This window comes from Salmo salar, chromosome 23 (genome assembly GCF_965601325.2).
Source record: "Salmo salar chromosome 23, fSalSal1, whole genome shotgun sequence".
In the NCBI taxonomy this organism is placed as follows: Eukaryota; Metazoa; Chordata; class Actinopteri; order Salmoniformes; family Salmonidae; genus Salmo; species Salmo salar.
Genome location: NC_138313.1, coordinates 12,184,788 through 12,208,806, shown reverse-complemented (window position 1 = coordinate 12,208,806; position 24,019 = coordinate 12,184,788). Strand labels below are relative to the sequence as shown.

The following is a 24,019-nucleotide window of genomic DNA, read 5'->3' as shown; positions in this document are numbered from 1 at the left end:
TAGAAATATGGAAACACTGGGCAGTTACTTTAACGGCTCAGAGTTAATGCCTAAACTTAACCTTGGAGTTGTTTTGCTTTAACCCTATTCCAAACCTTAACCCTTGACCTAGTCATTCGGAATGAATGCCTCATCTTAAACTTTGAAATTTGACGTTTGTGGACAAACGGATTCTGCAGTGAGAGCTTGTTGGACATTCATCCTGTAAGATACATAGTAAATATTGTTGTATAGTGTTTTTTGGGAAGTCACTTCTTGCATTGGGGGCAGTTATACATAAGGTGATGGGTCAGATCATAGGTTACATTTCAATTATTAAGTCAATCTCAATATTACTTGGATTTAAAAGGAATAGCGCCGAGACTGGTGCAAAAAAATATGGTGCAAGGAAACTCGTGTTTCGCCCATGTTCACACCACTGATGCGTAGTGGTTTACGCCAATCAAATGCCTTTTAACTTGTAAGAATAATCAAGTTAGCCACCTAGCCATTTTCCCCGGTTTAGCTAGTGATAGTGATGCACAAGCTAGACCTATTGGAAACATTGCCATCTCCTAACATCATTTGCCTGCTAGATTCAGGAGCTTGAACCCCCCCAAAAGCTTGAAAACCTCCATTAGATTTTTACCCAAAGTTTAGGAAGAAAACTAACTGAACATAATTCATGATGGTTTTTTTTGAATTTATGTTTGTTTTGGAGTGACATATAATAGTTTCAGTATAGTTTGTTTTGTAAATTATTTTATTTCAGTTTATTAAATCGTTTTTTCACGATTCGTTTTTGTATTCGTTTCAGTTTTAGTTTAGCTACTACAATAACCTTGGTCTACATTGTGTGTGTGAGCTCCTTAACGTGAATTAATGCCGTGGTAAGCTCCGGGGTGTGAACATGCTCCCCAGGGCGACGCAACAGTCATTTGTCACTGTGACGACGCCTCGGTTAAATAGCGTATTAATGGTCAAAATATCAGGAGCTGTACACATATACATACACACAAACACACTAGAGACACACACACAAACACACAAACACACAAACACACAAACACACAAAGGGCGTAGTAATAGTTTTATTATCAGGGGCTGCTTTGGGCTCAGTAGGCAGGTAATGGATGGATTACACATCCCAACATCCTCTCTGTGCCACTCTCCATCTCCCTACACACTAATTATATGACACAAAGAGACGGTGTGAGAGAGACCGAGCACGATCAAGGAGAAGAGACCGATCTTGGAGAGGGATGGAAGATGAGAGAAGGTAGGAGGGAGAGAGGTTGGTGGGTAATAGTTATTTTATCAGAAGGATGGGCCTTACAGCAGACGATCATAGAGGCTAGCACCCCCCCCCCCCCCCCCGACCCAAGAGCAAAACAAAGTCCAGCAAAGGCGTGTACAGTAATAACATATATTTTATTCGAAATTCGTCAATCTCCAGTTTACAAAAAAAAAAAACATGTTCAAATATCAATACAATCTGTATTACAAACATCATTGCTGTATGAAATGTATGAGTCCATAAAGCAAACTTTTAGCTACATTAAAGACCCTGAGTATGGTTGAGAGCAGATACAGATATGGGTCTGAGAAACGTCAGAGCTTCCATAAGCATTCAATACATACATCTCTGTAGTATTTTCAAAGCTCATTTGGTGTTCAGGCAGTATCCATTCTAGTTCCTGTAGTTCTAGAGTCGAGGCTTGATCTGCAGTATTCTCTCTGTGGAGGACAGACAGGCAAGACAGAAACAGACTGAGATTAAAGATATCAACAAAACTAACATGTCAGACAGCAGAGAGATCGCTCTACAACCACAGGGGTGTACAAAACGACAGGCTGTGTGTGTGTGTGTGTGTGTGTGTGTGTGTGTGTGTGTGTGTGTGTGTGTGTGTGTGTGTGTGTGTGTGTGTGTGTGTGTGTGTGTGTGTGTGTGACTGATGGTGTGCCTGAGGATGTGAATGGGTGAAACGCAGGGCTCTCTGTCCTACTGAAAGCCTGAGTGATGGCATCTCCGCTGATGAGCAAACTGGGAACTGAATGAATGGGAGAACAGGGGTGTATGTGCATGCGTTATGTAAAGTTATGTAAAGTGGAGAGCAGGGCTGTGGCGGTCATGAAATGTTGTCAGACGGTTATTGTCATGCAAAAGACTGCCGGTATCACGGTAATTGACCATTAATTAACATAAAGTTTAGCATCTCCAGGCCTCCACACACACAAGCTGCTGATGTGTGCCTTTGGAATCTACATTTAAAAAAAGTGTAATAAATCAATTTAACATACACAATCAAAATAAATCCATAATTTATTTTTGTCAGTTCTAAAGAAAAATTATGTTATGAAGAAAATGCATTTCAGAAGAACAGAATATGAGTTTGCCTACTGTATGTTATCTGTGCATATGCGCCATGCCATAAGCAGTAGGCTTGTTGATTTAGCTGACAATATATGCCTATAAGTCCCATGCCATTATTTGATATTGTATGATTTTATAGTAAGAAGAATATAATTGAACCTAGCTGAATAAAATAGAAAGGATATTCTTACCAATCTGGAGCAAGTGCACATATGAAGTGGCTACGTTGAGCATGAAAGTGATCATTTGAAACAGGTCTTCTACACACGATTAAGAGTTATTTGGCAGCTTTAGTTGTGAATGATACGAACCTTAGAATGTCTTAGAAATCAAAACATATTCGGAAAGTATTCAGACCCCTTGACTTTTTCCACTTTGTTACGTTACAGGCATATTCTAAAACAGATTTTTTTTTTTTTTTAAATGTTCTCCTCTACACACAATACCCCATCATGACAAAGTGAAAACAGGTTTTAAGATTATATATTTTTTTTTTGCAAATGTATTGAATATAAAAAAACAGAAATACCTTATTTACATAAGTATTCAGACTCTTTGCTACGAGACTCGAAAATGAGATCAGGTGCATCCTGTTTCCATTGATCAACCTTGAGACGTTTCTACAACTTGATTGAAGTCCACATGTGGCAAATTCAAATGATTGGACATGATTTGGAAAGGCACACACCAGTCAATATAAGGTCCCACAGTTGACAGTGCATGTCAGAGGAAAAACCAAGCCATGAGGTCGAAGGAATTGTCCATAGAGCTCAGAGACAGGATTTCTTCGAGGCACATATCTGGGGAAGGGTACCAAAATATTTCTGTAACATTGAAGGTCCCCAAGAACACAGTGGCCTCCATCATTCTTAAATAGAAGAATTTTGGAACAACCAAGACTCTTCCTAGAGCTGGCCGCCCAGCCAAACTGAGCAATCGGGGGAGAAGGACCTTGGTCAGGGAAGTCCCCAAGGACCCGATGGTCACTGCTCCAGAGTTCCTCTCTGGAGATGGGATAACTGTTCAGAAGGACAACCATCTATACCAATCAGGCCTTTATGGTAGAGTGGTCAGACGGAAGCCACATGACAGCCCGCTTGGAGTTGGCCAAAAGGCACCTAAAGACTCTCAGACCATGAGAAACAAGATACTCTGGTCTGATGAAACCAAGTTTGAACTCTTTGGCCTGAATGCCAAGCGTCACGTCTGGAGGAAACTCGGCACCATCCCTACGGTGAAGCATGGTTGTGGCAGCATCATGCTGTTGGGATGTTTTTCAGCGCCAGGGACTGGGAGACTAGTTAGGATCGAGGGAAAGTTGAACAGAGCAAATTACAGAGATTCTTGATTAAAACTTGCTCTAGAGCGCTCAGGACCTCAGACAGGTTCACTGTTTTTGTATTTCATAAATTAGATTTAAAAAAAATAAAAACCTGTTTTGCTTTGTCATTTTGGGGTATTGTGTGTAGATTGAGGGTGAAAAAAATATAATAAATTTTAGAATAAGGCTGTAACGTAACAAAATGTGGAAAAAGTCAAGAGGTCCGAATGCACCGTATGGGCTGCATGATGTGACTATAGGCTAATTGATGATTTGAGAAAGTCAGAAAGAAAAGCTGTTCCTTGCCTCAGGCTGCACAGCTGTTCTCCCATCAAGTGTTCATATTTTCACCCATCAGACTATTCTCAATTTAATCTCATCTTTACTAATATGTCAAATTAGTTTTGATTCAGAATGACCCATTATGAAATGGGCAGGAACCGGACATGGGACATTTTTTTAATGAATTTGTATGCACTCAAACAGCAAATGGAGGCCACACTCTTTCCCGCTAGTTTGTTGATCAATGACGCCAGATAGCAACTTCAGTTTGATAGCGGAGTTGTGCTTAATATGAGCAGATGAGAAATAAATAAATATAAATATAATAAACCCTTATTTCACTCTAAACCAATTATGTACCAAAGACATCTTAAATCGGTTTTGTTTTATGTTTTCTGCAATGCGTAATATGCGGTAGGCTATGTATTGTATAACAGCACAATCCATTTAATTACGTTTTTTTTTCCCAGGCTTGGGCGCATAAGCTCTAAAATGCACATGGGTGTTTTGAATTAATCATCACCTTAGAAAGCGCTGTCCGTCTCACTGTGTTGAAACATCCACAACAACCATGTTTTACACTCAGTTTCAAACAGCTTTTGAACTTCTTTCTTCAAATTGATCATCACAGTGAGGTGAGTTTTAAAAGCATGATACTGTTTTGATGATAAGTGTGTGATGTGATTTTTCAATTGCATTTGCATTGACGTCAGAGTGGTTAGAGGGACAATAGAGCCCTGAGTACCAGTCCATTAGGACCTGATGGTAGTTAGCGAATTGGATACTACCAACGCATGTCCAGAGTGCATGAAAGGAGATTCCCGTGACTCAATGGTCACATGGAATTTTACTACGGTCATGACTCATGACTGCTGGTGTGGCAGTAATACGGTCACTGCAACAGCCCCAGTGGAGAGGAACTTGTTTGGATTCTTTCCACCCTTAACAAGCCACAGGGGTGTGGAGAGTGTGTGAGGGTGTGTGTGTGTTGGGGGATAAACCAGTGCTCATTAGTAACACTTAACTGCACTGGACACAGAGTTGAAGGTGGTCTGTGTATGTGTGTGTAACCAACCACTTGCTGTGTCTCAGGAGGATCGTGTGTTTGTGTGCCTAAGTGTGTGTGTATGGTGTGTGTGTGTACAGTGCATTCGGAAAGTGTTCAGACCCCTTCACTTTTTCCACATTTTGTTACGTTACAGCCAGTGGTGGAAACAGTACTCAATTGTCATACTTGAGTAAAAGTAAAGATACCTTAATAGAAAATGACTCAAGTAAAAGTCACCCAGTAAAATGCTAAAATATAAATAGTAAAGTAAAGTACAGATACCCCCAAAACTACTTAAGTAGTACTTTAAAGTAGTTTTACACCACTGGTTACAGCCTTATTCTAAAATGGATTAAATAGTCCCCCCTCCACCCCATCAATCTACACACAATACCCCATAATGACAAAGCAAAGACAGTAAAAACTGAAATATCAGACCCTTTTCTCAAGACTTTGTTGAAGCACCTTAGGCAGCAATTACAGCCTTGAGTCTTCTTGGCAGTAGGACAACAACAAAAAATCTTGGTCGACCGAAGGTCGTCTGATCTTTCGACCAATCTGTTGGTAAACATTTTTAAACGTGCATCTTTCCATATATAGACACACCCTATGTTTGAATGAAATCAACTATATGCATTGAGCTTGTCTGATGCTTAAAGTTTACGGTTTGATGAAATAAGACAAATGCCTCAAGAGGGCGACAATTATGGTTTTCATATGCACATTTTGGTGAAACAGATTCGTTTAATTTATAATAACATCTTCATATGTCAAAATCATTGTCATGTGGTTAATCAAAATTTGATCCAAATCTAAATGAAAATGTTACAAACCTAAAAAGTAAAGCCTACATTGGCGCCCAGGCCAGGTAGCCTTTAGGCCTACTTCTATGCGCGCACGTCCTTACTCAACATTGACAGGAGAGCTCCAAACCAAAGAAAATTACTAAATTGACAAAACTCATAAATGGAATGAAATAAACCAACACTTTTTCACAAGTGTAGTATAGGTTGTGCACTCCGCAAACAATGTGTCCACTCCGATAATGAGAACGGGAAGACCGGAATAATATTGAACGCATTCAAATAAATTACTGTAACCAAAGTAACAAACATTGTTGACGAAAAGTCCTATAATGTAACGGTAAATGTACTACAGGTGATATATACAATGAACGTGTACAAACGGGGGGAGAGAGAGCGCAATCTGGAGAGAGAAATGCATCTGGATGCATGGTCAATCTGTCGTCTGCATTGGCCAGGCAGCATTTAACGTTGATATGGCCTCAGCATACTTCTTGCGCTTCGCAGAGCATTGCAGAGCTATTGTCAAGGTGAGTTTGTGTTCATACATGATGTCAACCAATCATGTCAATGCGGACCTATAGAGAGCCCTCCGCATTGTTAAAAAAATGTGGGAGGCGCATGGCGATGCGGTACGGAGCTCGATTTGGCCTCTGCATGCCTCTGGAGGCGCCGCAATTGCGTCACGCCGTCCACATGCAGCCTAAGACAACATTTTCAGATGAAGGATTAGTCCATCCTTCTGACTGGTACTGTATATATTTGTTACTGCTCGACTAAAGCAATCTCGGGTGACCAACAACCTAACGACCGAACAATAGACCAGTCGACTAATTGGGGTCAGCCCTACTTGGCACACCTGTAGTTGGGGAGTTTCTCCCATTCTTCTCTGCAGATAATCAGGTTGGATGGGGAGCGTCGCTGCACAGCTATTTTCAGGTCTCCCCAGAGATGTTCTATCGGGTTCAAGTCCGGGCCCTGGTTGGGCCACTCAAGGACATTCAGAGACTTGTCCCGAAGCCACCCTTGCATCGTCTTGGCTGTGTGCTTCGGGTTGTTGTCCTGTTGGAAGGTGAACCTTACCGCAGTCTGGGGTCCTGAGTGCTCTGGAGCAGGTTTTCATCAAGTATCTCTCTGTACTTTTCTCTGTTCAACTTTCCCTCGATCCTGACTAGTCTCCCAGTACCTGTGGCTGAAAACATCCCCACAAGATGATGCTGCCACCAGGTGTGTGCCTTTCCAAATCATGTCCAATAAATTTAATTTACCACATTGATCATCTCAAGGATGATCAATGGAAACAGGATGCACCTGAGCTCAATTTTGAGTCTCATAACAAAGGGCCTGAATACTTATGTAAATAAGGTATTTACATTTTTCATTTGTAATCCATTTTCAAACATTTCTAAAAAACTGTTTCCTCTTAGTCATTATGGGGCATTGTGTGTAGATTGATGAGGGAAAAAATTATTTAATACATTACAGCCTTATTCTAAAATGTAACAAAATGTGGAAAAAGTCAAGGTGTCTGAATACTTTCCGAATGCACTGTATATGGTCTGCCTCATTGTTCCTCTTTGTCTGTATATACTGAGTTTTTGCTGTGACTGGTAGCTGCTCTGTACCCTGCTACCACTGTACCCAGACATTAAAATAGCCTTCCGTGCCCATGGGAGACTGCCACAGGGCACCACAGCAGCTATAGACTGAGCTCTGACTGCTGTGTTCCCGGAAGGGAGCCCTGGTTCCAAATAAGCCCTGGCTCTACACACTCACACGTATACACCCCAGTCAGCATGTGCTACAGCCAGCTAACCCAGACAGGAATAACCAATGATGCAGGCAAGACCCTCTGCAGGATTTAAAGACATACTAAAGCTGGGATGAAGGGAGGGTTAAGGAGGAGAATAGAGAGAGAGAGAAGAGAAGAAAGAGGGGGACACAGGGGAGAGAGAGGGGGGGATGACAGATGGAGAGAGACTGAGTTCCAGAGTCCATGTAAAGGGAGCAAGATACATTGAGATGAAGGGAAGGAGAGAGATCCCATGTGCGTGAGATATATATATGTGTGTTTGTGTATATGTGTGTGTGTGTGTCATGGTAGCTAGCGGTAAGGGAGTGCCATGCAGGATGTCCAGATGACACAGGGGCAGCTAAAGGTGAAAGGTCAGAGTTGTTTCCGGGAGAAGAGAGACTAAATATGAACCGAAACAGACATGGAGAGAGGGATGGTGACAGAGTGAGGGAGAGAGGGATGACAGATGGAGAGAAAGTGAGAGAAAGGTTCTGGTGTAATTTACAGTCGCCGGCTTCCTGGTATTTACTTAGAAATGTAATGGTAATATGCTAATAACATAGTAATGTATTAACACTTTCTTTTGGAGTTATTAAATCATGTACTGTACCGCAAGGTACTACTTAGTATTAGGTAGAAACAGATTGTTTATTTCTTTCAAGCAAAATGTAGACATTGTTAAAAATGTACCGTTACTGAAAGATAATATGAGAAGGAGGGCAATAGAAAGAGAATTGAAGTGGTAAGTTAATTTGTGGTGTCTGTCTGTTTCTTCACTACTGGACAGTGAGAGTAAATGTGTGTGTTAGTGTGTGATTGAGGGTTCCTCTATGTCAGGGAGGGGCAGAGGCAGGTGGACATAGAAGAGAGAGTAGGCGACGGGGGGAGGCCGACAGGGGGGAATGAGGGAGGGAGGCCCTCTTCTAATCCTCTATCTGTCAGTCTGTCAACAGAGAGCCCAGCTGTGCCTCCCTCTTGCCCCAAACCTAAATATTATTACCTCTCTCCCACTAAGCACTATTACACTTCCAGCTAAGTATTATCATACTCAAATATTACCTTCTACTGCAACCATTATCACCGTCCTAAAAGTACCTAAGTAACCCAATATCAGGGCGTTCCTAAACCTTATTTCCTCATCCACTAATATTTACCCCATGGCAATGGTGCCCTCAGGGGTCCGTGCTTAGTCCCCTCCTGTACTCCCTGTTTGCGCACGACTCCAACATCATTATTAAGTTTGCTGACGACACAACGGTGGTAGGCCTGATCACTGACGAGGACGGTGTTGTGCCAGGACATCAACCTTTCCCTCAACGTCAGCAAGACAAAGCAACTGATCCTGAACCACAGGAAATGGAGGGCCGCCCCCATGCACATTGACGGGGCTGTAGAGGAGCGGGTTGAGAGCTTCAAGTTCCTCAGTGTCCACATTACTAAGGAATTAACAAGGTCCACACACACCAACAGTCGTGAAGAAGGCACAACGACGCCTCTTCCCGCTCAGGAGGCTAAAAAGATTTGGCATGGGCCTTCAGATCCTCAAAAGGTTATACTGCTGCTCCACTGACAGCATCTTGACTGGCTGCATCACTGCTTGGCATGGCAACTACTTGGCATCCGACCGTAAGATGCTCCAGAGGGTAGTGCGTACGGCCCAGTACATCACTGGGGCTGAGCTCCCTGCCATCCAGGACCGCTATACCATGTGGTATCAGAGGAAGTCACTAAACATTTTCACAGACGCCAACCACCAAAGACTTCTCTCTGCTACTGCATGGCAAGCGGTACCAATACACCAAGTCTGAAACCAACAGGACCCTAAACAGCTTCTACCCCCCCGAGCCATAAGACTGCTAAACAGTTAACCAAATAGCTAACCGGACTATCTGCATTGACTATTTTGCACTAAATATTTTGATTCATCACATACACTGCTGCTACTGCTTATTATCTATTCTGTTACCTAGTCACTTTACTCCTAAGTAAAGGGCCCGTAAGTAAACATTTCACTGTTAGTCTACACCTGTTGTTTATGAAGCATGTGACAAATAATTTGAATGCATCTTGATTTGATCTTTTTTTTTTTTTTATCCATTCAACATCTTTCCTCGATTAGCAGTGGGCCATCCGAGCTATGTTTTAAAAACATGGGGCAGTTGGAAGAATCACAGTGGTCGCAATGATTACCACAATTTTCCAATGCCCTGTTTGTTGAGCACACCCCTCCAGGTCATAGGAGTCAACATTGCGTCCATAGAGGCAGTTTCCTGACCTCTGTAGGACACAACCCTGAACTAGACTAACTTTCCTGGTCACTGTATCACCTCTCACCTGTGACCTCTGCCCCGTCGGCAGGGGGCGTGTCCGGAGCGTCTGTGTCTTCGGGGGAGCTGGAGAGGGAGATGAACGACGGGAGCTTGGTCTTGTGAGGACCCAAAGAAGAAGACGAGGGTGTCCCTGGATCTGCCTGAGCAGAACCCTCTGCCGCCTGGTCATCAGGTAGAACCACTGACAGGCTAGGCCTGAAGAGAGGAGAGGGGGAAGTGGAAAAGGAGGAGATTAGAAAACATTGTTGACATCGAAATGTAATCTAATCTGTGCACATCTGGCAATATAAATTAATGTCTGTTTTTACTGTGTTGGTTTACGGTTGTGGGCCTATGCATTTTCCAAAATGTCTGTTTTCAATTTGTAATGTAATCTATTTGCTCTGTTTTATTAAAAAAACATTTAATATAAATTGTATCTAATTAATTTCACTTTGTCATTTAATTATTTTTACAGAGGGCCTGTTCTTGACCTCTTGGTGCGGGCCTTCTTGGCCGGGGCAGCGGAGGGGCCTGTGGTGGGGTTGGGGTTAGGAGCGGTGCGTTTGGCCCTCTGACGGTGCTGGAGCTTACACTGGGCCCCTCGAGGACAGGAGCCACTACTGGAGAAGTCTGGACACACCAAGGTGTGCTTCTTCTTACACTGGAGGAGAGGACAGACCGATACCACTTATTATATAAAACACACAGGAGGTTAACATAACCCGAGAAGACAGTTTGAGACTGGTCTGTTACTACACGGAGTGTAAAAAAACATGTTGTTTACTTCCTAATATTGAGTTATACCCCCTTTTGCCCTCAGAAAAACCTCAATTCGTCAGGGCATGGACTCTACAAGGTGTCGAAAGCGTTCCACAGGGATGCTGGCCCATGTTGACTCCAATACTTCCCACAGTTGTGTCAAGTCGGCTGGATGTCTTTTGGGTGGTGGACCATTCTTGAAACCCAGCAGCGTTGCAGTTCTTGACACACTCAAACCGGTGTGCCTGGTACCTACTACCATACCCATTCAAAGGCACTTAAATCTTTTGTCTTGCCCATTCACCCTCTGAATGGCACACATACACAATCCATGTTTCAATTGTCTCAAGGCTTAAAAATCCTTCTTTAACCTGTCTCCTCCCCTTCATCTACACTGATTGAAGTGGATTTAAAAGGTGACCTCAATAAGGGATCATAGTTTTCACCTGGTCAGTCTATGTCATGTTCCTAATGTTTTGTATACTCAGTGTATGTGTTTCAAAGCTTTGTTTTTCAGTGTGTGTGTGCGCTTGAACATGGTCATCTTAAGAGCACTGCGTGTGCCTGAGTGAGTATACAGATGAAGGTCTGGTGAGAGTGTATGTGACAGTGAGAGTGTGTGTGACGGTGTAATATGGGCGTAAATTGGTAACTTCATTCTGAGGGAGATTCGATCCCTCCCACCTGTCAGAAAAGCTAATTATACTCACTATGGGGTGCGAGCCGTGTTTGTGTGTATGTGGTGTGTGGGGGGCAGCCTGGAGCAGGTTGGTCCAGAAATAGAGTGAGGTTGGGGGTAAGGGGTGTGCGTTTGTGTGAGGGGTGGGGGTCTGCAGATTGAGTTTCCAGGAACAGTTTGGACTCCAGTTCACCCCATGGTCCCCTCAGCCCTGAACCAGTCCGGGCACCCTTCTCCTCTCCCCGATGAGGCACCTCTCTCTCCGCTATACCCCCAACCCCTCACTATAGCCAGTACCACTAACTCCCAAACTCAGACCCCCTGCCCTTCTCCCACCCATGTTCCTGTACCCTAGGGGTCAGATCAGTGTAGGTCTTAGACTTCTCACTTTCAGCTTTTCTGAGGCGGCAAACCAAAACACTCAAAGTCACACCGTAATGCTATATGTTTTCATGCCCTAACGTAAACATTGACACTATTTACCAAATTTAGCAAAGCCTGTCTGTCTCTATTATGTTATCAGTCTGTTACCATTCAAGAGTCTGAGAGCAGAGATGCAGATTGAAGAGGCTTTAAATTGTTTTTAACCAATCCAACCAAGAAGTGGTCGTCTTTAGACCAGGGAATGGGACCATACAAAGACTTACAACCGTTTTTAGAGCCCTTCTCCAGCGTAAGGAGAGGAGGGAAAACTGAGCCAAATGCCAAATCTACTAAGACTCAATTGCCAGCAGTCAAATACATTCTCATTTTCATAAAACACTGAAAAGAGGGAAAGAGAGCGAGAGCCAAGAAACGGAAGATAAAAAAAAAAAAGTGAAAGCGGACAGAACATCTTTATTCCACACCAAGTTAATCATTTTCCACTTGATTTAAGAAATGCTGGGACGTCTCAGGGGTCTATTAGAAGAGCTCTCTCTCCACTGCGTTCCAAACCAGGACGAGTCAGCACATTTACCATTACAGAGAGGGAGGGAGGGAGGGAGGGAGGGAGGGAGGGAGGGAGGGAGGGAGGGAGGGAGGGAGGGAGGGAAGAGAGGGGCAAAGAGGGAGGGAGATGGAGGGGAAGAGAGAGGGGATGGGGAGAGAGGGGGAGGAGAGAGGAGAGGGAAACGGAAGGGGGGTGGAACGGGGTTCAAAGGAGATGAAGGGAAGTTGAAAGAGTGGTGGAGATGGAGAAACAAGAGAAAGGTGGGAGATCAAGGGAATGAGAGAAGGCGAAAGGGACCAAGAGGGTCCAAATTGGATAAAACGAGAGAGACAGGTGCAAAAGAGTAATACAGAATAGAAAAGGGGGAGAAGGTAGTGATGGGGGATATATATAAGAGAGAGAGAGAAAGAGTGTTAGGAAGGGAGGGATAGTGAGCGCGAGACAAAGCGAGAGATGGAACGAGAAAAGAGGATGGAGATGGAGAGGGAAGCGGGGTTAACCCGAGCTGCTGGAGTGTCTGCCTGCCTGCCTGCCCCATAGTGCCATCCTCAGCACTTCCTCCATCTGTAATTACTGCCTGCTATCCCTCCCACAGCCACCAGCTAGCAAGCACATGTGCACGCACAAACGCGAGCACACACACACCAGACCTAAGCACTTCAGCTAATAGAATAAATATTAATGCCCTTTGGTTTTATATATCCTCATTTCTCTGTGCTATATTTAAATGAGGCCTGACAGTGTGAAAAAGCATGTGTTACACAGACACTCATAAACAACAACTGAGACAGAGAGAGGATTATAGGAGGGAGGGAGGGAGGGGATAGATGAACAGATATAGGATTGGTAGGGACAGAGACAGACGGAAAGAGAGGATAGGAGTGGGCATAGCGGTGTGTGTATGGGAACTCTACATTTTTTGGGGGGTCATGTGTGTCTGTGTGGCCTTGCACTGTTAACCTCTGGTCCTCAATGTGTCACTCAGACACTAGAGTTATGTCACTATTGACAAGCCCTCACTCTCAACAGCTGTCCCTCCATACCCAGGGTTGTTTGGAGGACAGTTTATATGTTTGTGTGGAGAGTATGTCCACGATGGTGTGTACAGTGGTGTAGTGATGCCTGGAGAAGTGGGTATACACACATTTTACCAAACATTTCCCAAACGGTGCACAAAGGAAAGGTGCCCTTTGTGAAAAATGATTTGAGAAACAGCGACATACACTCTGAATGACCTAAAATGATACATCCCATTTTGGTCTTTCAAAGTCAGGCCAACCCAAGCTGCACTGTGCAAGTAGGTTAATAGTAGGCCTACTATTGAAACAGATAAATGAGGCTGTCAACTGAGTCAGAAATTCACAGGTTTGTTTTTGTTCTGTTCAGGCGGGCATGTATATGTGCTTTCTTGAGCAGGGGGACCTTGCGGGTGCTGCAGGATTTCAGTCCTTCACGGCGTAGTGTGTTACCAATTATTTTCTTGGTGACATTGGTCCCAGCTGCCTTGAGATTATTGACAAGATCCTCCCGTGTAGTTCTGGGCTGATTCCTCACCATTCTCATGATCATTGCAACTCCACGAGGTGAGATCTTGCATGGAGCCCCAGGCCGAGGGATATTGACAGTTCTTTTGCGTTTCTTCCATTTGCGAATAATTACACCAAATGTTGTCACCTTCTCACCAAGCTGCTTGGCGATGGTCTTGTAGCCCATTCCAGCCTTGTGTAGGTCTACAATCTTGTCCCTGACATCCTTGGAGAGCTCGTTGGTCTTGGCCATGGTGGAGAGTTTGGAATCTGATTGATTGATTGCTTCTGTGGACAGGTGTCTTTTATACAGGTAACAACCTGAGATTAGGAGCACTCCCTTTAAGAGTGTGCTCCTAATCTCAGCTCGCTGTACAGTGAGGGAAAAAAGTATTTGATCTCCTGCTGATTTTGTACGTTTGCCCACTGACAAAGAAATGATCAGTCTATAATTTTAATGGTAGGTTTATTTGAATAGTGAGAGACAGAATAACAAAAAAAAAATTCCAGAAAAACTCATGTCAAAAATGTTATAAATTGATTTGCATTTTAATGAGGGAAATACATATTTCACCCCCTCTCAATCAGAAAGATTTCTGGCTCCCAGGTGTCTTTTATACAGGTAACGAGCTGAGATTAGGAGCACAGAGCATTAGACCTACACAAGGCTGGAATGGGCTACAAGACCATCGCCAAGCAGCTTGGTGAGAAGGTGACAACAGTTGGTGCGATTATTTGCAAATGGAAGAAACACAAAAGAACTGTTAATCTCCCTTGGCCTGGGGCTCCATGCAAGATCTCACCTCGTGGAGTTGCAATGATCATGAGAACGGTGAGGAATCAGCCCAGAACTACATGGGAGGATCTTGTCAATAATCTCAAGGCAGCTGGGACCATAGTTACCAAGAAAACAATTGGTAACACACTACGCCGTGAAGGACTGAAATCCTGCAGCGCCCGCAAGGTCCCCCTGCTCAAGAAAGCACATAAACATGCCCGTCTGAATTTTGCCAATGAACATCTGAATGATTCAGAGGACAACTGGGTGAAAGTGTTGTGGTCAGATGAGACCAAAATGGAGCTCTTTGGCATCAACTCAACTCGCCGTGTTTGGAGGAGGAGGAATGCTGCCTATGACCCCAAGAACACCATCCCCACCGTCAAACATGGAGGTGGAAACATTATGCTTTGGGGGTGTTTTTCTGCTAAGGGGACAGGACAACTTCACCGCATCAAAGGGACGATGGACAGGGCCATGTTCCGTCAAATCTTGGGTGAGAACCTCCTTCCCTCAGCCAGGGCATTGAAAATGGGTTGTGGATGGGTATTCCAGCATGACAATGACCCAAAACACATGGCCAAGGCAACAAAGGAGTGGCTCAAGAAGAAGCACATTAAGGTCCTGGAGTGGCCTAGCCAGTCTCCAGACCTTAATCCCATAGAAAATCTGTGGAGGGAGCTGAAGGTTCGAGTTGCCAAACGTCAGCCTCGAAACCTTAGTGACTTGGAGAAGATTTGCAAAGAGGAGTGGGACAAAATCCCTCCTGAGATGTGTGCAAACCTGGTGGCCAACTACAAGAATTGTCTGACCTCTGTGATTGCCAACAAGGGTTTTGCCACCAAGTACTAAGTAATGTTTTGCAGAGCGGTCAAATACTTATTTCCCTCATTAAAATGCAAATTAATTTATAACATTTTTGACATGCGTTTTTCAGGATGTTTTTGTTATTCTGTCTCTCACTGTTCAGATGAACCTACCATTAAAATTATAGACTGATAATTTCTTTGTCAGTGGGCAAACGTACAAAATCAGCAGGGGATCAAATACTTTTTTCCATCACTGTAAGGATTTTTGAGTGTAGTTACCCTTTAATATATGTGTTTGGTTAGTGATGTTTCTGTAGCATATGAGATGGAGTTTGCAAAAGCCTTTGAATCTACCAGAAGACGGTTAGACCTATCATTAGCATCGCTATATTTTCCGTTCTTTAATTGTTTGAAACCTGGACGTTTTACTTCATATTATGAGGCATGTCTTAACTTGCTTCAAAGTAGCCTAAAGCCACAATCCCACCATAGAAATGTGGAGGCAATTATTTTATAAAGACATCCTCATATGCGTTCTCCTGTTCTATTGGCTTTCTTTCAACTTTATTTCATCGTCTAGCAGCCAAATGCATTATCATAGTCATATTAGCAACCCATGATTGTTGTTGCATCTTTAGATCTCCCCACTTTCAAAATTTTTTATGGATATTTTCCATCTCTGTCCATGAAATCGCTCGCATGTGTGGTGTGTATTTTAGAACTGTGTTTTCCTGCAAATTGCATTTTGGAACATTCGCTCCATTCTAGGCCTACTGCCGTGTGCACATTTCTGCGGTGAAAATGTGAAAAAAGAATAGTTTATCATCATTTTAAGCTAAACATTCTGATCTGTTCCATCAGCCTTATTAATTGATATGGCGTATACCTACCACTACACTACTTTGATACGCATCCTGGGGATTAATAAGTGTGTTTATACAATGAGTGGGTCTAATCCTGAATGCTGATTGGTTAAAAGCACACTCCAGCCTGATCTCCACTATAAAAAGCATCTAGACATTATCTCACATTTCTTTCAGAATAACATTTCGTTTTCAACAGCGAAGATTTGTATAAACAGTCTGTCTCTCTGACATTTGCAACAGTGTTTTAATATTCAAATTCAATCTCCAACTGTCCCATAGTAATGAACGTGTAGGGATCAGGAGAAATGTCAATTGAAAAAAGGTCAAACGAAACGAATTGCAGCTAGTTTGCAGTCTTTCCAGCTTCAGTTTGAAGTTTTTGTGTTAGCTGTGTTGTTGGCTAGCTCCTCTGAACAACAGTGTCCTAACAAGAGAGCACATTTTCTATGCCAGGCAAAATCGTGCCTCATTAGCTCGTTATGGATATATCCAAATAAATGTCACTTAAAAACAGCTTAAACAAATGCAGCTGCTGTTGTTATTCTGTCTGCACTGATTGACGCGACTGTAAGTTAACCGTAGTTGGCTAACTAGCAAGCAAGGGATAAGGAACATTTAGAATGAATGACTGGGTCGTGTCCATTTATACAGAACAAAAAGACTGAACGACTGGGTCCCGTCTCTGGCAACCGAACCAATAGAACGAACGACCAGCCGGCTTGGGTAGCACCCCTACAGTAGATTTGTTTCGGGACTGTATCTTGTGGAAGGATGAAATAATATGAATAAATTCATCGAAATAACGTTTTTAATGAAAATATGTCAATCATTATTTGAATATGTTGGTAACCCGTTGTGTAAAATTAATAATGCCCCTCGAAGGGACTTTGTCTCGGGCCTAACACCCGTGCCAATCTATCCTCCAAACACCGGCTTCTCGGGCATTATCACTTAAATACGCAATGCCCACTGAGTGGGTAAACGGCGTATACCCTCCACTACACCACTGGGTATATCTACCTTCTCTACCATAGGTCATCAGATCATGATAAAGAGAAAGAGAGAATGTCTGTGTCTGTCCCCATGCGTGTGTGACTGACTGACTGCGTGTACATGTGTGACTAACTGTGTGTACGTGTGTGACTGACTGACTGTGTGCACGTGTGTGCAAAAGAGTGTCTGTCTGTGAGAGAGAGAGAGAGTAGGTGTGTGTGAGTGCGTGTGTACATACATGTGTGTGGGACTGACTGATTGTGTGTGTGTGTATTCTTATGTGTGTGTGTGTGTGTCATACCTTCTCTCCCTGAGGGCAGTATCCCCTGATGAAGTCCTGGCACAAAGCAGCCTTGCGGGACACGTACACATGGCTGTAGGGACAGCTACTGTTGTTACATATACCCTTCAGGAAGTACGAACACACAGGCATCTAGAGAGAGAGAGAGAAGTTCTTGTTACCGATATCTGCTTGGAAATATCTCCATAAAAATGACACACCAATAAAGCATTTTCAAAGGATTTGAACATTTAATTGAGAGAGAGAACGAGAGAGGCAAGACAGAGAGAAAGAGAAAGAAAGAGTTAATTCATAGCATACTAGAGAAAACATAGTCAGATGTAGAGTTAAAGAAGTCAACAAGCCAATCCACCATTCAAATTGGTCCTGCCTTCTACTATCTGTCACTGCCTCTGCTGTTAAATGGCCTTAATTGCAGTTGACAGAGAAAGAGTGTGTGTGTGTGTGTGTGTGTGCGCGTGTGACAGCCTGCATGCAGGTGTGAAATGTCCTCTTGTGTGTGAGTAAGGTACGCTGTGTGAGAGTAGTGCAGGCCAGTCTAAATATACACCATGTAGAGAGAGAGTGATAGAGGTGCGAGACAGAGAGCAAGGGAAAAGGAGCTTGGAGAGGGAGAGCTATACGGAGAGGGCCAGGGTGGGGTGGGGTAATGAGAGAATCAGGGCGGCTCGTTGGGATGGGATCAGTTCTACCTAATTAACTGCTACAGAAATATTTATCCAGGCCGCAGCTTGTCCAGCTAGCTATCATGATGCGTTTATGTGCTGGCTGTGTGTACGAGTTATGGTCGCCAGGGCCTGAGGGGGTAGGAAGGGGGGACGGGCGGAGGTGGGGGGTACAGAGGATCTAGTTTCGGGAGTTATTTCTGGGGGGGGGGGGGGGGATACAGGATTGGGGCTCCTCGTCTATCCCCAGTCCCTACTAGTATGCGTGTGTATTGGGTTGCGAGGCTGGACAGGACACCTGTCTGTGGGTTGTTTGTCTAAAGAAAAACATCTTTCCCTGTCCAGTGTAACCACTTTCCTTTACCCTATACGGACTGACCTAGTTAAACACAGTTAAACACCACTACATGACCCTATTCTGTGCTATGGGGCCAGATAAACAAATGAGACTTTTTAACTACACTTATTACTATGTAACTATGTAATTAGTAGCTATGAAGCAGAATGAATAATCGAAGATGAACCATTGTGTTGACTGTTGGTAGTACTAAACATGTGATTATTATCTTTTAGTTTGTACTCTTTCTCTGTTAGAGAGGGAGTCGTTTAGATGAAGTTAAAGATGCAGCCAATGACCTATACTGAGCAAATATACAAACGCAACATGTAAAGTGTTGGTCCCAAGTTTCATGAGCTGAAATAAAAGATTTTCCATACGCACAAAAAGCGTATTTCTCTCGTATGTTGTGCACAAATTTGTTTACATCCCTGTTAGTGAGCATTTCTCCATTGCCAAGATAATCCATCCACCTGACAGGTGTGGCATATCAAGAAGCTGATTAAACAGCATGATCATTACACAGGTGCACCTTGTGCTGGGGGACAATAAAAGGCCAATCTAAAATGTGCAATTTGTCACACAACACAATGCCACAGATTTCTCAAGTTTTGAGGGAGCATGCAATTGGCATGGTACCAATTGGCGCCAAATTGAAACAGTTTTGAAACAAGAGTCATACTTCTGACCTATTTGTGATTTATCCAGTTCAGGTGTGTGTGTGTGTGTGTGTGTGTGTGTGTGTGTGTGTGTGTGTCTCAGACCTTTAAGAAGAGTTTGTGTGACTGGCCGTGAACATATTGGGTATGTGTAACCAGCTGTGTGTAGGTGTGTCTTCTAGTTAATTAAGGGGTTGTGTACTCATGCCATACTCTCTGTACCCATGCCTATTAAGGTGTACGTGTTCAGGTGTAAACCATGTTGGGACATCTGAAACCTGGGACAGGGACCACCATTTTGGTCATGATACCCCCATCGCCCGTACCCAGACTCCTTTCAACACGCACCCCCCCTAACCATAGAATCAGGTCACGTCTCTGAGTGTGTACACTACCAGTGGGAGTGTGTGTGTGTGTGTGTGTGTGTGTGTATATATCTTAATACTGCCAGTGAGAGCACAGAGACAGGAGCTGTGCCAATCGAGTGAATGTGACTCTAGCTGTATCTCTATACACCACTTCTTACACCAACCATAACTCTAAAAACCACGTATTGTATGTGACATGTCTCCATATCTATCTCTGGGTGGTAGACTAACAGTCGGTCCTAATGTAATCCCTTTCCCTACCCCCTAGCATTAATCCTTCGATGTTTGCAGATCTGTAAGTGTGTGACACCATATTCTCACCTCCTCCCTGGCTATATACCTGACGGGGCCAAACGCTAACTGACTAACTACACAGTACACTCCAACCCAGCTGGTGTGAGAGAGACATTGACGTTTCACATACTCTCACCTCAAGGTCGTTGTGTGTGTGTGTGTGTGTGTGTGTGTGTGTGTGTGTGTGTGTGTGTCACATAGTTTCACCTTCTCCTTGGCCACCTTATGGGAGAATGGACAGGTCCCACCTGTCTGCTTACACGTACCCCTCAGGAACCTGCAGGAACCAATGGGAAGAGTCATCAGATCACAGCGCAGCCAATCAGAGAGCCCACCCAGTCTGTACAGGTGGTTTTGAGGAGATCTGTGCATGTTAGGTGTGTGTGTGTTACCTGGTACAGACGGCCACCTTATCAGGATCGTGGATGTAGGGGCAGGTATTGCCACGGTTACACTTGCCAAAGCGGTTGTAGTACATACAGTACTGTTTCTGGGACTTCTTCTGACGAGCATGCCTGATGATGGCTAGACTCCTCTGAACCGCACGACTGGAAGACAGAACACACACAATCAAGAAAACATATAGTTGTGCAATTATGTACAGGTAGCAGAGGGTGTGTGTGTGTGTATATACTAAAGTGCTTACCTAGCCACAAAACGAGTGCTGGAGGGCCGGATGAAACTGCTAGAGGTGGTGTGGGAGACTTCCTGTGGACTGGACAACCGCACTGTTTGGGGAAAATAGAGAATGAGAAAAAAAGAAACCACCTCTATAAAAAATGGGGTAATATGGCATTATCAATACATCATTGCGACTGACATATTTTGTGTTTGTGTGTGTGTGCGGACACGCGTGCATGTCCATGTCTGTGTTTACACCGCAGTAGTAGTAGTTTTATTACATTACATGTAGGCCGTACTTGCCAGCTAAGAGCTGAATTACTTACATAGCACATACAAGTAATTAAACAGGTAAAGTAAAGCCGTTCAAAATCACGATGTCTACTGAAGCTGTTTGTTTTCATAGCGTCAATGGCCTGAGCGGTGGAAGGAAATAGCACAGGGATGAAGCATAATGGTCACAGCCAGGGGGGAGTCGTGGGTGAGGATCAGACAGTCCTGGAGCCGTTGTTTAGCAGCGCACCTCGCCGTGCACAACACAGACAGCCATTTGTAGCATAGCCGCTTGACTTTGTAGCCACTCCTCCACTACCAACAAGTAGCACCCACATGGGTGATGCCCCGGCAGCCTCTGGCACCAGAAAGCTCACCACTCATCAGTAGCCTAGAGTAGGCTATTACAGTCCTCAAGCCTCTGCCATCACTGCAAGCCATTTCCACTGTGTGCATTTCTCTTTTGCCAAGATATGCCACACCTGTCAGGTGGATGGATTATCAAGAAGCTGATTAAACAGCATAATCATTACACAGGTGCACCATGTGCTGCGGACAATAAAAGGCCACTCTAAAATGTGCAGTTTTGTCACACAACACAATGCCACAGATGTCTCAAGTTGAGGGAGTGTGCAATTGGCATGCTGACTGCAGGAATGTCCACCAGAGCTGTTGCCAGAGATTTGAATGGTCATTTACAATGCCTTGCAAAAGTATTCACCCGCCTTGGTGTTTTTCCTATTTTGTTGCATCACAACCTGTAATTTAAATTGATTTTTATGAGGATTTCATGAAATGGACATTCACAAAATAGTCGAAATTGGTGAAGTGAAATGAAAATACAAAAAAAAAAAAGGAAAAATGGTGCGTGCATATGTATTCACCCCCTTTGCTATGAAGCCCTTAAATAAGATCTGGTGCAACCAATTACCTTCAGAAGTCACATAATTAGTTAATTAAAGTCCACCTGTGTGCAATCTAAGTATCACATGATCTGTCACATGATCTCAGTATATATACACCAGTTCTGAAAGGCCCCAGAGTCTGCAACACCACTAAGCAAGGGGCACCACCAAGGAGCTCTCCAAACAGGTTAGGGACAAATTTGTGGAGAATTACAGACCAGGGTTGGGTTATAAAAAAATATCCGAAACTTTCAATATCCCACGGAGCGCCATTAAATCCATTATTAAAAAATGGAAAGAATATGGCACCACAACAAACCTGCCAAGAGAGGGCCGCCCACCGAAACTCATGGACCAGGCAAGGAGGGCATTAATCAGAGAGGCAACAAAGAGACCAAAGATAACCCTGAAGGAGCTGCAAAGCTCCATAGCGGAGATTGGAGTATCTGTCCATAGGACCACTTTAAGCCATACACTCCACAGAGCTGGGCTTTACGGAAGAGTGGCCAGAAAAAAAGCCATTGCTTAAAGAAAAGAATAAGCAAACAGGTTTGATGTTCGCCAAAAGGCATGTGGGAGACTCCCCAAACATATGGAAGAAGGTACTCTGGTCAGATGAGACAAAATTTAGCTTTTTGGCCATCAAGGAAAATGCTATGTCTGGCGCAAACCCAACACCTCTCATCACCCCGAGAACATCATCCCCGCAGTGAAGCATGGTGGTGGCAGCATCATGCTGTGGGGATGTTTTTCATTGGCAGGGACTGGGAAACTGTTCAGAATTGAAGGAATGATGGATGGCGCTAAATACAGGGAAATTCTTGAGGGAAACCTGTTTCAGTCTTCCAGAGATTTGAGAATGGGACAGAGGTTCACCTTCCAGCAAGACAATGAACCTAAGCATACTGCTAAAGCAACACTTGAGTGGTTTAAGGGGAAACATTTAGATGTCTTGGAATGGCCTAGTCAAGGCCCAGACCTCAATCCAGTTGAGAATCTGGTATGACTTAAAGATTGCAGTACACCAGTAGAACCCATCCAACTTGAAGGAGCTAAAGCAGTTTTGCCTTGAAGAATGGGCAAAAATCTCAGTGGCTAGATGTGCCAAGCTTATAGAGACATGCCCCAAGAGACTTGCAGCTGTAATTGCTGCAAAAGGTGGCTCTACAAAGTATTGACTTTGGGGGGGTGAATAGTTATGCACATCAAGTTTTCAGTTTTTTTGTCTTATTTCTTGTTTGTTTCACAATTAAAAATATTTTGCATCTTCAAAGTAGTAGGCATGTTATGTAAATCAAATGATGCAAACCCCCCAAAAATCTATTCCAGGTTGAAAAGGCAACGAAATAGGAAAAATGCCAAGGGGGTGAATACTTTCACAAGCCACTGTATCTTCCATAAGCTGACTTCAACGTCCTTTTAGAGAATTTGGCAGAAGTCCAACTGGCCTAACAACCACGTGTAACCACGCCAGCCCAGGACCTCCACATCCGGCTTCTTCACCTGCGGGATTCGTCTGAGACCAGCCAACCGGACAGCTGATGAACAGATGCAGATCTGTCTTCCCAGTCATGTGAAATCCATAGATTAGGGCCTAATGAATTTATTTCAATTGACTGATTTCCTTAAATGAGCTGTAACTTTGAAATTGTTGCATGTTGTGTTTATATTTTTGTTCAGTGTAGCATTTTCGGTGATTTTATTAAGCAGAGAGTAGGAGAATAGAAGGGAGTCTGAGTGAACCAGCAGTGTATTGTATGTATATACATTTTGTTTTTAGCATCATTATACAGATAACCATATTTTACCGTAGGTATGAAGTACTTTTCTGCATATGCTTCTGTTTTTCATCGCCAAACCCACCACTGCCCCAAACCTACCACTGGTGTGCATGGCCAAAGAGCTCTATTTTCATGTCATCTTACAATAGCTAGAACCCTCTGCAAAGGGTTCTAAGTAGAAACCTCTGCAAAGGGTTCTAGGTAGAAAACTGCAAAGGGTTCCAGGTAAAAACCTCTGCAAAGGGATCTACCTAGCACCAAAAACGGTTCCCCTACGGGGACAAGCCGAAGAACACTACATGGTTTTACATAGCACCTTTTTTTTCTAAGAGTGTACCGGAGACCTGATAGCTCTCCAAGCCTCTAGTTTTGGACGGGGGGAAGGAAGCAGGGAATGAGATATGGGTATGGTGGAAAAGAGGGGGGGAGGTGAGGTAAGGTAAGGAGGGTTGATACCTAGCCAAGTCTCTAATTTTGGAATATTTCAGATGTAAAATATATCTTCTTCATCAGTGTGTGTTCCTGTGATCTTGACACTATGATGGGAGGCCACTGGCAGA

At 43.7% G+C, this 24,019-nt stretch overlaps 1 protein-coding gene across 2 annotated transcripts in view; it reads right to left on the bottom strand.

Moving 5' to 3' along the window:
• Positions 1-1,391: 1,391 nt before the first annotated feature.
• Positions 1,392-24,019, bottom strand: part of LOC106584063 (zinc finger CCCH domain-containing protein 3) — an 88,700-nt gene continuing 66,072 nt past the window's right edge. For both annotated transcript variants that reach the window (XM_014168894.3, XM_014168895.3), the window contains 7 exons: positions 20,526-20,607; positions 20,272-20,427; positions 20,087-20,156; positions 17,557-17,688; positions 10,406-10,575; positions 9,937-10,127; positions 1,392-1,716 (listed from right to left, as the gene is read on the bottom strand). In XM_014168894.3, coding sequence (XP_014024369.1) covers positions 1,685-1,716; positions 9,937-10,127; positions 10,406-10,575; positions 17,557-17,688; positions 20,087-20,156; positions 20,272-20,427; positions 20,526-20,607 — 833 coding nt within the window. In that variant the 3' untranslated portion in view covers positions 1,392-1,684. The remainder of the gene's footprint in view (positions 1,717-9,936; positions 10,128-10,405; positions 10,576-17,556; positions 17,689-20,086; positions 20,157-20,271; positions 20,428-20,525; positions 20,608-24,019) is intronic.